At 50.5% G+C, this 12,743-nt stretch overlaps 1 protein-coding gene across 3 annotated transcripts; it reads left to right on the forward strand.

Annotated features, from left to right (window-relative positions):
* The first annotated feature begins 845 nt into the window (after positions 1 to 845).
* On the forward strand, positions 846 to 12,197 carry LOC111847396 (MAP kinase-interacting serine/threonine-protein kinase 2-like). 3 transcript variants are annotated; one of them, XM_023818532.2, is made up of 14 exons: positions 846 to 994; positions 1,532 to 1,725; positions 2,472 to 2,562; positions 2,857 to 2,958; positions 3,134 to 3,231; positions 5,109 to 5,188; positions 5,627 to 5,700; positions 5,797 to 5,901; positions 5,992 to 6,047; positions 6,136 to 6,231; positions 8,676 to 8,870; positions 8,949 to 9,113; positions 9,243 to 9,283; positions 9,374 to 12,197. In XM_023818532.2, exons 2-14 carry the CDS (start codon positions 1,675 to 1,677, stop codon positions 9,636 to 9,638), a joined length of 1,419 nt encoding a protein of 472 aa, XP_023674300.1. In that variant the 5' UTR covers positions 846 to 994; positions 1,532 to 1,674; the 3' UTR covers positions 9,639 to 12,197. The 3 variants fall into 3 exon arrangements, with proteins under 3 accessions (XP_023674300.1, XP_023674299.1, XP_023674301.1); XM_023818531.2 differs by having other exon boundaries at positions 5,797 to 6,047; XM_023818533.2 differs by lacking the exon at positions 2,472 to 2,562 and having other exon boundaries at positions 5,797 to 6,047.
* The last annotated feature ends 546 nt before the right edge of the window (positions 12,198 to 12,743 follow it).

Raw genomic sequence — 12,743 nt, forward strand, 5'->3', positions numbered from 1 at the left:
ACTAAAGATGTTAAATGACCTAACTGCAATTTTTTTTTTTGGTTCTGAACCTCGATTGAACATGTAATTTATTTAATCCATTTCAGTTTTTTCCTTTAAAATGTATTATTATATCATGGGGAAAATCTAGATCGGATGAAGAACGAAAAATCATGATGCAATTCTTTCAATTTTCACATCAGCATTTTAAGTGACGTCATCTAAAAAAAAAACTTTGTCCACGCCCACCAAATAAAAATCATTTGTAGACTGGAATGACATGCATCCGTCCTCTCATCTGACAAAGGCTTATCCGGGCGGTGGAATAACATGTAACGCTAGAAGCCATTCTTATCTATACAATCAGTACGGACGATCCCGTTTCTATTCATTGCATACAACCTGTGGCATTTTTTTTCTCCGATAATGTGTCGCAGTTATGCAGAATGCTGACAAAAAATGCTCTGTTCTTGCATCTTTCCCCCAGTTCTGTCCTGTCAAGGCACAATTACAGTTCCACACGCCCCGCACGTTTCACTGAAACAGATACTTCAGCCTCAGCTTTTTTACTGACTCCAGTTGCGAAACAAACAAAGCGGTCCGCCTTCCTGTCTTACGTCAGCGATCGAGCGTCACCCATGGTGCCATCCGATAAAAGTGCACGTACACTGGGCATTGGTCGACTGAATTGTTTAATAGCAGTGAGATTAACGATTAATGTAATAATCAAAATAACACCTTATACCTATTCGTACGGTAAAAAGAGCCTGAAGGTATATGGCGGTAGACTATTGCTTTGAGACTGTTTATTGTGTGGGGGCGGGGTTACCCGCATAGAAGTGGGCGGGGACAGACCCCGGAGGTTATATAAAAGCTTTACGGCGGTTCTGAAGCAGCGTCTATTACAGCGCAAGTGAGGATTTGCTTTGCTCTGCTCACTCGCTGACCGCGGCCGTCCAGGCAGTGGGTGGAAGAGATCGGTTTTAAGGCTGGAGTTCCACGGACAGCGAACGGGGTAAGGAGGCTACGTTGGCTGTGAGCTGTAGCCTGAAGGGCCGGGAAATAAAGCTCCTGCCCGAAGCGGTGGCGGATGCGCTGGAAGCTTCGGCAATGCGACAAATGCTGGGACAAAGTGGGTTCAGATAGACGTGCTTTTAATGCGTGTGATATGGATGCAGGTCGTGCGCTATCGAGCCTGTTGCTAAAATTAACTCATGATTGCAAATCCTAAACGTGGTCATCTAATATTTAACATGGATACAAGTTGCTTTAAGATGAAAATCGTTTGGGTTGGATGTCACGAGTGGCTACGCAAAAACAAAGTAGCTTGCTTTACCTTTCAAAGCTGGTTATCTAGCATTTGGTTATCTTAACTATAACCAGCAGTCGGGGGTTTGCCCAGCTTTTGCTTTATCAGCATGTATTATTTCTTTATGGTGGAGGGTAGGAATACAAACTCATAAGACAGATTTTCTTGGAGTATTTTTTTTCTGTCCGTGGCAGAAAAATTAAAGGAAATGAATTAACTGAGATCTTGACGCGTTTTTCGTAGGAGTCCCGTGTAAAAACCCGATTCGCCGTCAGGACGTTGGTTTCAGGCCCCATCTGTCCGTCGCCTTTCCGAGTGTCGGAGTGAGCGCACCTTCCGTCATCCGCATCCCGACGAAGCAGATCTAACCAGAAACCGACGACAAAATGGTGCAGAATAAGATCAACGAAGTCACCGGATTTCACCGCTCGTTTAAGGTGAGGCGCCCGAGCACCATGGGCTGAACAGCCTCCTCCTAACACATCCACTAAGGGATCACATGTAAGGTCTGCTCTGACTATCGGAGGGTGGACGCTGTATTTCTGCCTGTGTGACAGGCATACCTCATTGGTTTAGTTGATGCTGCAGTTCTGCTGTGTAACATGCAGTTTGTGGCAAAGCGGCCGGGTAATGACGGGAACCCCGGCAGTGCTGCGGCGTTCCGGCCTGAATGTACAGCTGATGTCTGACAGCACTCGCCCAGCATTTGTATATAACCTACGTCAGCTCTTCCTGTCCCCCATTAGCAGAGCTTAAAGGAAACGTCAGGTTTTAAAACTGAAATATTCACTTGACAGGTTAACTGTTGCTGTTACTGTCTCTTGTCGTTTGTGTCGCAACCGTGTATTGTAGATGTCTTTTTACTGTGTAAATATGCGTGTTTGTCCTATATCTATCTCTCTATCTATCTATCTCTCTATCTATCTATCTCTCTATCTATCTATCTCTCTATCTATCTTCTCTTCGATGTCTGTAGCTGGAGTTCACTAGCAGCATCATTAGGAAGGTCGATGTTGAAATTAAGTGCCGCTGGAATGCTGTGGAATTGGTTTTAAGCGCACGGTTACTTCTGTTAGCTAGTATGATCAATCTGGAAGCTATGTGTTGTTGTTAAGCCGAAGGGTAAATTGCTTTGGGCGCGAAGTCTTTCCGCTTCGTTAACGTGCAGCTCCTCTCCGTTAAGGGTCAGAATCCCTTCGAGTCGGACGACTTCACCAAAACAGGCTCCCATCTCCATGAATCCGCCTTCAATTTCGATTGTCCCTCTCGACCCGGTAAGACTTGGCGCACTGTCGGCGTGCAGTTAACCACAAGTGGCCCTTTTTGTCCACTGGGGGGAGTGTTGCAGTAGTGGGCTCTTTGTCAAAGTTAATTTGGGATTAGCAGATGTGCAGTGTAAAGGCTGCGTGCGTACGGGAAGGGGGGAGTCACCCCTGTTTCCGTGGTGAGTGTAATCCAAGCAGGACCGTGGCTCGGGCAGGTCTCTGCAGTGACCTCCTTTGTAAGCCGCTGCTTTTTATAGCCGGACACAATCGCTCACGTGCCTCTTGGCTGTCCTCTGTCCCCAGACATGCCGGCCAGCCAGCCCATCGACATCCCCGATGCTAAGAGGCGGAACAAGAAGAAGAAACGGTGTCGGGCCACAGACAGCTTCTCCGGGCGCTTTGAAGGCGAGTCCACCTCTCCGCTTGATAGACCGACCCTGGTGGATGTTGGTTTAAATCCCTGCAATGGTTCCATTAACCCGATTTGCTAAAATGCTCTGGTACAGGTTTGGCCTCTATTAAGGGGATGGATGAAATTTTTTAATTTATTAACTTAATGTAATCTCCCCCTCTCCCCCAGATGTGTACAGGCTGCAAGAGGAGCTGCTTGGGGAGGGGGCTTATGCTCGGGTTCAGACCTGCGTCAACTTGATTACCAACAAGGAGTATGCTGTCAAGGTACGCCACACCTCCTGCGATCATGGCAGACGTCGGTACCGGGTGTTTTTTGGGTGGTGTTGGGGGTTAAGGTTCCTGACGTGGGGGTGAACTGTAAATAAACACAGCTGGAAGGATGGGGGCTCTGAGGGGCCGATAATATTCAGCTTGGAAGTTGAGTGTTTTGACTGGGAGGGGGGGGGTGGTGGGGGCGCGGCTCTGTGTTGATGTGCTGGATGATGGGAGCTTTTGCAGTCGAGTCCCCCCCCCCCCCCCCACCCTCCCCAGAATCACGTGACACCTCTGTGCACGCGTCAGTTTTAGCTTGTGACTGCTGTGGCACGTTACATTTTCATATGACTTTCAGTGAAACTGAACCTCTGCCTCAGGCATTGCGGGGGGGAAGGGTGTGGTATTGAGCACCGTCCAGTCGTGTGCCACATGCAAACCGTCTCATTTAGCCACTCGCATAGCTTGCAGGGCTACCATCCTGGTGGTTTTCAAGTGCTTGTTTGTTTGGATGTTTTACTGCTTAATGTACCCGAATCCTGAGGGGAGTGAGGTCCTTTATTGCTCAGCTGTCAGTTGTAAATATGCACTGCAAGCTCAGCACAGAGGGGAAAGAAAAAAAAAACTATTTGTCAGTCACCTCAGCGAGGTAACCAATCAGGAGTGAGGGGTGGTGGCTTCCAGCCCTTTTCTTGTCAGTCATTCGTCTGGAGGGCCTTTGGCGGAACAGTATGTTCTGGCAACTTCGCCGAAGTGCAAAACAAGAGGGGGGAGGGGTCGGGTCAAGAGTGTAGGTATTTTCACATCCAATCTATGTTTTTTAAAGGGGAAGGAATTCAACAGCTAGTTTCCGGCAAGTGTCCTATTTTTTTTTTCTGAGGGTTACTTTAAGATATACTTACAAAGCCTCAACCCACAGACTGTTTACGTCAGAATTTGCGGAAATAAGTAGTCTGGTGTTGACAAGTCTGATTGTGTTTGGAGTCTCACTCCAGACAGTGTTTTTTATTGCTTTTGGATAGACCTTAAATATCAACCTTTTGCTGTCAGACTTCTGCCCCTTAAAGGGGAAGTGCACATTTGCTTTAGTGAATATTTGTCCCCTCATAAGTGTCAGTTAGCTTTGGACTGTGAGCCTGAGACGTAGGGGGAGGCGTTTGGGTGTTGGCTCAGGATCGGTTCTTTGGTTCGTTGGGGAAGGGGGGTGGAGTTGGGGTCGGATCCCTGCGCAGATGTTTGTGTGTCTGCCAATTCCCCCTTCCGGGCGAAAGTGAGTGGAGCAGTCAGTCCGTTGCCCTGCCTGGGCCCCCTGTTTACCGCGCTAGAGTGATTTATGATCCCATGGTGTTATGACGGTAGAAATGTGCCGTGTCCCTCACCGACGGCTCCTATCTTCGGTCACGCGGCGCCATAAACCATAGACCTGATGTACTTCTGATTAAATCCCCTCCTCCACCCACCCTTTTAGACTGGATAATGACCTCATTGCAGCATCAGTGCTTCCAGGTCGATTAGACCTGTGTCTGCTTACGTCTTCAGTTTGGTTTGAGAGAAGCTTCTTTCACAGCCTACGGGGCAAGCGGCTGCTGACTGGTGTGAGTGAGCACCCGGTGGGGGTGACGACACGGCCAGGCTACCGTTAATCCCAGAAGCTCACTCTGGGGCTTTCACAAGATGGGTACATTTTAGGAGGCATCGTGTGGATTCGGAGGTAGCTGGAATGGGAACAGTTTAGCCAGCCCTTGTCTATATGAAGCACGTCTGGCCCAAACCTGTCTCCTTAAGAAGGGGGCGGAGCAGGAAATGGGTGTGTCTGTCAGGTTGTGGGATGACTGGTGTCTGATTGGAGCAGGCAGTTCATGGTGGGCGTGGCCTGTGTGTCCTTGCAGATCATTGAGAAGAGGCCCGGCCACAGCCGAAGCCGTGTCTTCAGGGAGGTGGAGATGCTCTACCAGTGTCAGGGACACAGGTAACCACCCCCCCCACCATTGGCCCACAGATGATGTCATGCCTCAGGCATGTCAGCTCTCAGCTCACTGCAATTTATTATTATTTTTAAAATGCCCTGTGGTTCTTATTGGGAGTGACTGACATTAAAAACAGTATGGCACTCTCAGGTTGATTTTTAAAAGAAACAATGAGCGACATGCTTAAGTTGCTTACGAGCCACAAGGCAAAATAAAATGCGGCTGTTAGCGTAACACCAGTAATAGTCAGGACCTGCCTAGTTTCAGGCCATCTAACCCTAACTCCATCTAACCCTAACTCCATCTAACCCTAACTCCATCTAACCCCGAACAGCACTCCACAGGCCTGTTTGCCTCCCGCGCTGGCAGCTGATCCCTTAATGTTGCTGTAGCTGTTCAGGTGCTAATTTTGTTGTTTTTTCCCCCTGTTCCTGCTGCAGAAACATCTTGGAGCTGATCGAGTTCTTTGAAGAAGAGGACAAATTTTACCTGGTGTTTGAGAAGCTCAGGGGAGGTGGGTCCATCACGGCTGTGTTATCGAGTTTCTGCACATTTTGGCCGGATTGACGCTTCCTGCCGGTTCTGATTGGCTGTCATTCTTCCCCCTCAGGCTCGGTTCTGACCCACATCCACAAGAGGCGGCACATTAGTGAGCACGAGGCTAGTGTGGTGGTGCAGGACATCGCCAGTGCGCTCGACTTCCTGCACAACAAAGGTAGGATCACCTCGCGACTGGAGCTGGGAGTAAAACCGTCGCCTCCCATCTGCCCCCCTCCCCTCCTGACGGCTCGCCATGTCCCCCTAGGAATGGCCCACCGAGACCTGAAGCCCGAGAACATCCTGTGTGAGCACAGCGACAGGGTGAGAGCCTCCCTCCAACCTGCCGGGAAATCGGTCTCCTGTTGGGAGCTCTGCTCATCTAACAGTATCTTCTTTGGGACTTTTGCAGGTCTCGCCCGTGAAGATATGCGATTTCGACCTGGGCAGCGGGATCAAGCTGAACAGCGATAGCTCCCCGATCTCCACCCCCGAGCTCCTCACGCCGGTGAGTGAGCGTCCGACAGACCGGCCTGAACACACCTGACCCAGGGGCCCGAGCCTGGCAGGCTGCGCCCGGCTCAGAGGTCACGGGCGTGACTGGCATGACGGGCGTGTTTCCCGGGGAATTCCCACATGCCGCTTTTTATGTCCGTTCTCATGTTTTTATTTGCGTTAAATTTCTTAATATAGACTGTCTACAGCTGTAAAAACCATGGCTGTTTCGCAGCCTGATATTTTCTTTCTCCGGCTATCAGAGAAGCTGAGGTGTGGGGGGGGGCGGATTTTGTGAGCTCAACCTCCCTGCTACGCACCCCAGCCCAGGCTAAATTTTCAGCCTTGAATCCCATTGACTGTCTCTGCTGGGATTGCTAAATCAGAGATGGTTTGGCTTTTATATGTGCCGTGGGGGCTTTTTGCTTAGCAACAAACCCCCCCCCCCCCCAGCCCGCCATTATGCCTCCTACATGCTGCTGCTGTTTTTAAAGCTCTGCTGGGTGAGTTATTAGAGTCTGCGACGTGGGCTACGGCTCTGGCCTGCGCCCCAGTTTGACACCTGGCCCGGGTTCCATGCCAATATCTTCACCCCAGTGAATGAGAAACAGCGGGTACAAGCCTAGGGTCGCCGGGGGGCTCGCAGTACCCGTGAGATGCCCCACGCCTCCCTGCCCACCTTCCTTCTCATTTTGCACGAGTGCATCTCCGCTTCCCTCCCCCGCCTTTGTTTCCGCAAAAACTTATCAGCAGCTTGGCAGAGAGTCGTCCCCCACCTAGCAACTGCGTGCTGATAGGCCGTCTGGTGGGAGGGCGATGAGGGGGCGTGGCCAGAGTCTCCTGCGGTTAGGTTCTTTATATCAAGACCTTGAAGTGAAAGGAAGGCTGTGTGCTCTGTTCTAGACGTTCTTCAGACGTAAAGTTCACAGCAACCGGTGTAGCCTGATCACACATTGGTCAGTTTCATCAGCCCAGGGGACTGTAATACTCAGTTGGGAGGAGGGGGGGGGGGGGGGTCTGAGGAGTGTCGCTTTCTGAGAAATGAAGCCGTGCCTGAAAGTGTCACAAAGCGGTGGGGGGTGGGGTGGGGGCTGTGGGCTTGCAGCTGCTGCGGTCCGCCTCCTCGCATGAGTCATCGTGGCCCGACCAGCCAGGAAAGCCCCAGCTGCCGGGGATCTGAGCAGGCAGCCGTGCCGACTGACGCAAGCCGCAGGAGGCCTTGCAGCAGAGAGAGGATGTGCATCCCCTCCCAGGCCGGCCGCACGCTGGCTTATGTAACCGGGTTCCAGCCGCACCTCGTAACGGTCGGAGTGTGCGGATCGCTGTAACGGCTTTTAAAGTGAGATAAACGGTCCGTTCACTCACCCTGTTTGCGTAGAAGCCATTTTCAGTCCTTTCTTTGTAAAGGTTAACCCTCCTGCACAGAAGTGGTTATCGTAGTTTTGCGATTTGTTTGATTGACTTTGTTCTGAGTTTAAATTTGTCTGTTTTGTAGGTCAGGCTTGTTCTGTATTCTCTGTGGGGGGCGAAAGCTCGTCTCCCCTGAACCATAACCCTGCCACTTATTTTTCTTCGCTGTCACGCTCGTGTGGGTCTGTGGGGGGGGGGATTGATTGTCGTCCCCAGTGTGCTGAGGCTGCAGCTCCGGCTCGGCCCGACCTGGCGTTACCAGAGCCATTGTCTGGCCGTCTGGGGATTCTTGCGCTGAGTCCCGACTCCGTCAGCAGACAGCTGGCTTTTGTGTTCTGATCTCGTGGCGTTTAAATCCCCCCCCAGCTAATTTTAGCCCGGCATTCCCCTTTGCACTTGTGGTCAGAGTCCGTGGATTTTTACCGCCCTCGGGGCAGTTTTTGGGCTGCTTTGCTTTTGGACCCAGCACTGTTTTCCCCACCGCGGAGGCGGCTGACTCGTGACCACGCTGCTCCTCGGTACGCTTAGTACCGCTCCGGGCTCCGATGCCATTGGCCCACTGCTCCGGTGGTCACCGGTTCTGCGAAACTGGGATAATTCTGGGAGAGCGGTTTTTTTTTTTTTTTTTTAGGGGAAAGTGTCAAGGCTGTTTAGGGGAAGTGTTGTGCAGAACCAGGCTTTTTTTTAAAAAGAAAAAAAAAAAAAAAAAGAATTAAAGCAGACCTCTGTGCTGCTGCCGTCTGTAGATCAGAAGAACAATATGAGCGGTGGGGGAGGTGGTTTTGGATTGGGGGGGCCGGACCCCCACCATAAGACCGCCTATGTGGTTTGGGTGGATTTATCTCCTGCCCTCACCTCGGTCTTGGGATTCTTATGCTCTCACTCGCACTTATGGACTGTCAGAATGTAGACCAGCCCAGCTGGAACGGAGTGAAGATCAGGCTGTGGAGGGAGGGGCCAATCCAAGATGGAGGATCAGAGTTGGTGGCTAAAGCCTGTTGCTTTTGTTCTGCCTAACCCCCCCCCCCCCCCCCCGCCTCCCCACAGTGTGGCTCAGCGGAGTATATGGCCCCTGAGGTGGTGGAGGCCTTCAACGAAGAAGCCACCATTTACGACAAACGCTGCGACCTCTGGAGCCTGGGGGTCATCCTCTACATCATGCTAAGTGGCTACCCCCCCTTCGTGGGCCACTGTGGCAGCAACTGTGGCTGGGATTGGGGGGAGCCCTGCCACGCCTGTCAGGTAAGGGTGTGGCCATGGCAACGGCGGGTTGGGAGGCGTAGTTCCAGAAACATGACCCTCTGGCCCCTTGTCCCACAGAACATGTTGTTTGAGAGCATCCAGGAGGGAAAGTACGAGTTTCCCGAGAAGGACTGGGCTCACATCTCCGCCGGCGCCAAAGACCTCATCTCCAAACTGCTGGTGCGGGACGCCAAGAACCGGCTCAGCGCCGCCCAGGTGCTGCAGCACCCGTGGGTCCAGGGGGTGAGTTCTGTCCTGGGTTCGATTAACCCCGTGGCATCGGTAATTTGACTTGACAGGAAGTGCGTTATATCGTGTGACCATCTGCTCCATCTACTGGGGTTTTCTAACCTCCGTCTTTCTCCTTCCTAGTCTGGCCCCAACACCTTACCAACATCCAACTTGCTGCAGAGGTGAGTTTGCGTCCTCGTTTGACACATCTGGAACGGAGTGGTGTGTATGGAAGTGTCATTAATAATGTCCCCTCCCGCCCTCCCCCTCAGGAACAGCAGTGCCAAGGACTTGACGCTCTTCGCGGGGAAGGCGGTGGCCATGAACCGGCAGCTGGCCGAGCAGGAGGAGATCGAGAAGGAGCAGCAGCAGTGCCCCCTGGTGGTCACGGTGGGCTCCATGCGCCTCTCCCCGCCCTCCGACTCCAAGCTGGCCAAGAGGCGCCAGCGAAGCAGCCTCCTGAAGGGAGAGCCAGTCTCCGCCTCGGAGCTCCACCAGCGCCTGGCCCCGCTGGTGATCGTGGGGGACTGCGCCTGAAGCCATGGCCCCACCCGCCCCTTCATCAGACAAGCTCATCGTGGCCCCTCCCACCCCTCGAAGCCAGTACCCCAGTCACAGCACTTAAGAGACCTCAATTCGGAGGTGGAGGGGTGTGAGCTTTTGAGGGGGGGGGCTGGAATTGGACTAGAATGGGTTTCGAACTTGACAGAAAAAAGTTAGCATGAGCTGAGACACCAAAGCATTAGCATTTCCTGCTGCTTCCATTTACAACAGACTGGATCCACTGTGAATTTAATTTATTTAGCGATACTAAGGATGAACCATCAATAATACATTCTGTTAGTATTATGAAGCACCCCATCCTCAGATAGGCACACCGATCAGGATGTTCCGGCAGCGACCTCAGTGAACCGGTCGCCAGCGGCACAGTGCCTGGTGACCTTTGACCTCTGACCTCTCCCATCTCGCAGAGTCTGTCTAATTGCCGAATTTCTCCCCCTTCCTGGGCGTGACATCCCACCTCCGGGTGTGTTTCTGACACGGCCCAAGGAGCGGAACGTGAACTTCGGTTAGAAGTTGAAGAACGGCCATCTTCTGGTCGGACCGCTTGACTAGAAGGTGTCACCCTAGTGCCGGTCTGGTCATCACATGGCTGCTCGGCGGCGACCTCAGAACTGCAGTGAAATCTCAGTAGATCAGGTGTCTCCCCTCAGGGAGGGGGGCAGGCTTAATGAGGGGCGACCATTCTGTGTCCTCCCCCTGTGAATTTAGGGCAGGTGCGTGACTGTCGTATTACTGGGTAGGAAAGTGGCAGCTGCTGCGTGTTCTTCCCCGTTTCTCCGATAGCCGCTGCAGGTCAGTGACGTCCGTCAGATGATTGATCAGCAGGTGTCTATCAACTCCTCCTTTTCGCGTTTGGCTCGGTCTCCATTCCCTGCCACCCTTTTTCCGAGAGCGGACGGGATAGACGAACACAGATGAGTTTCTCATTAGCTGTTTTCAGGGACTCGTACAAACCCGACCTCCTCCAGTGCAGCCCGGGTGTCTGTTTAAAGCCTGCGGCATTTGGGTCTAGCTAACTGCTAAATTTAGCAGCAGCTTAATCAACCCCCACCCCCTTATTGCCACGGTGCCCGATTGTAATGTTCTTTAATCTGAGAGGTTAGGATCTTAATCTTGCAGGTAAGAGCAGGAGCTATGTGTATATCGGGGGGTGGGGGGGAGATCAACGGATCAAAGAACATTCCAGAATTCTTCCGCGGAATTGTAGCTGTATGGACGAGATTCTCAATGTTTACTTTAGTTTCACTTGTGGGTAACCGCGAAACCCAAAACTGTGCCACACTGCTGTTTTTATGGCTGTTAAGCTTTTGTTTTTAATATAATTATTATTTTTACTTTTAAAACAGGTGTGCAACTGTTTGCGTGAAACACCAAATGTCTTAAAGCTTGTGTTTTAAAAATCGTTGACCTGTGTGGTGTGAGCGAGGCAGTGCGAATGTTAAAGGGGAGGGGGGGACTTTTTAAATTTATCTAAATATATTGGTATAAGTTGGAGAGGGGCTGCTTTCCCTCCTCCTCCTTTTTTTTATTATTATTATTATTATTATTTTTTTTTTTTTTTTAAATGCATGTGGCTGTTTCCCCACAGGGTCTCAGGCCAGCTGACTAACGAGATTCATGGTTCAGGCCTTAGCAGATGGTGGCCCAACAGTCAGATCTACACCTCTAGTTCCCCTGGCTTATCGGACCAGTCCTTCCGTCACCAGCTTGTCATTCTGTGTGGTGCAGATTGTACTTTTGTAACCTTTCCACAGAAATTGTTTTGGAGTGTGTGTGGGGGGGGGGTCTTTATTTGTCTTACAGTAAGACTTTAATTGAGTTTCTTTCGACATCGTGTGGGGAGAGAAGCTACTTTTGCTGGAAAGGAAGGTGTGAGCTGACTGGTTCATTGAAGACTCTTACGGTATCAGTATTTGGAATCGTTCAGGCCCATTTTACTCTGGCACATGCTAAGTACAGCTGCAAGCACCAGCTGGGTGTCGGGCTTCCTGTCTGGGGAGGCCACCTCTTATATCTTGCCATTTTTCCACAGTGTTTTTAGGGGTGGGGGGCGGGAATAAATTGAGATACTGCGGATTGTTTACTGTTGAAATATGCAAAGGAGCACATTATACTTGTAATTCAATCAAGTGAATCTTATGAGTACTGGAAGCCTTGACTCAAACCTAAGGGAGTGTCTGCATTTTCCTTGACGTGATGAGATGTGTAATATGTCCTTTATCCCACACAAGGCTTGAACAAGGGATCATCTGAAAGCAATTTGAATGTTTTTCTGCTTTTAAAAGGGATGCATGGTGCAGGTTCTTTGTAAGGCCCATTTGGTTGCTGTGTGTTTATCACAACACGTTGAGTCTCCGGCTGCTCCCCCCCCCACCCTCCCCAGGGGTGAAAATTGGAAATGTTACACTTAAATAAAATAAAGCACTTTAATGTGACTGGTGGGTCACTCAAAGCAAAATTTCTGACGACAGTTTTCCCAGAATTTTGTATTGTATTTTTTGAGAACTTAAATAAAATGCTTTGAACCACAAAGTTCTGTCCTGTTATTCCTTGTGCCTAAAGCTATACAGGCAATGCTGAGACCAACAGACTTAACAGCAGAGTTTCTGGAAGTCACAAACTAGTTATATCCATACTTCTTCACTTAGTTTAAATAAATATTAACCTCCTGAGTCCTGGGCTTTTGTTTGGTGTGCATGTTTTATTTCCTTTAGCTATTTGGGATTAGTAGAACCTCATAATCATAAAAACCCAACATTATTATTTTTTAACATAGTAATTTTAAACAAAAATGATGTCCTTATATGAGGACGTAGGGTCTCAGGAGGTTAAGCAGGGATTCTCCACGTTACATTTATAGGGCTTCAGACTTCCGGCTGAGAAACTTATCCAGTTCTTTTTGAAATACTCCGAGGTCAATTTCAGCCCCCGCTGCTCTTACTGCTGTAAAGCTGGTACTTGCATAATGTAAACGTGACTGTTCCTGATCAAATGTAAACAGACTTGTAGTTTCTAGTCTGATGCAACCAGAAGTAATGGCTGCAGTGCCACGGCTCCGCCCCCTCCGTTTCCTTGAGC

This window comes from Paramormyrops kingsleyae, chromosome 21 (assembly GCF_048594095.1).
Source record: "Paramormyrops kingsleyae isolate MSU_618 chromosome 21, PKINGS_0.4, whole genome shotgun sequence".
Lineage (NCBI taxonomy): Eukaryota > Metazoa > Chordata > Actinopteri > Osteoglossiformes > Mormyridae > Paramormyrops > Paramormyrops kingsleyae.

Excerpts from the sequence above, each read along its gene's own strand:
- LOC111847396 (XM_023818531.2), top strand. The coding sequence starts at position 1,675 with ATGGTGCAGAATAAGATCAACGAAGTCACCGGATTTCACCGCTCGTTT. Across the intron at positions 6,048-6,135 it reads TGTGTGAGCACAGCGACAGG|GTCTCGCCCGTGAAGATATG; the intron begins GTGAGAGCCTCC and ends GGACTTTTGCAG. Across the intron at positions 6,232-8,675 it reads CCCCCGAGCTCCTCACGCCG|TGTGGCTCAGCGGAGTATAT; the intron begins GTGAGTGAGCGT and ends GCCTCCCCACAG.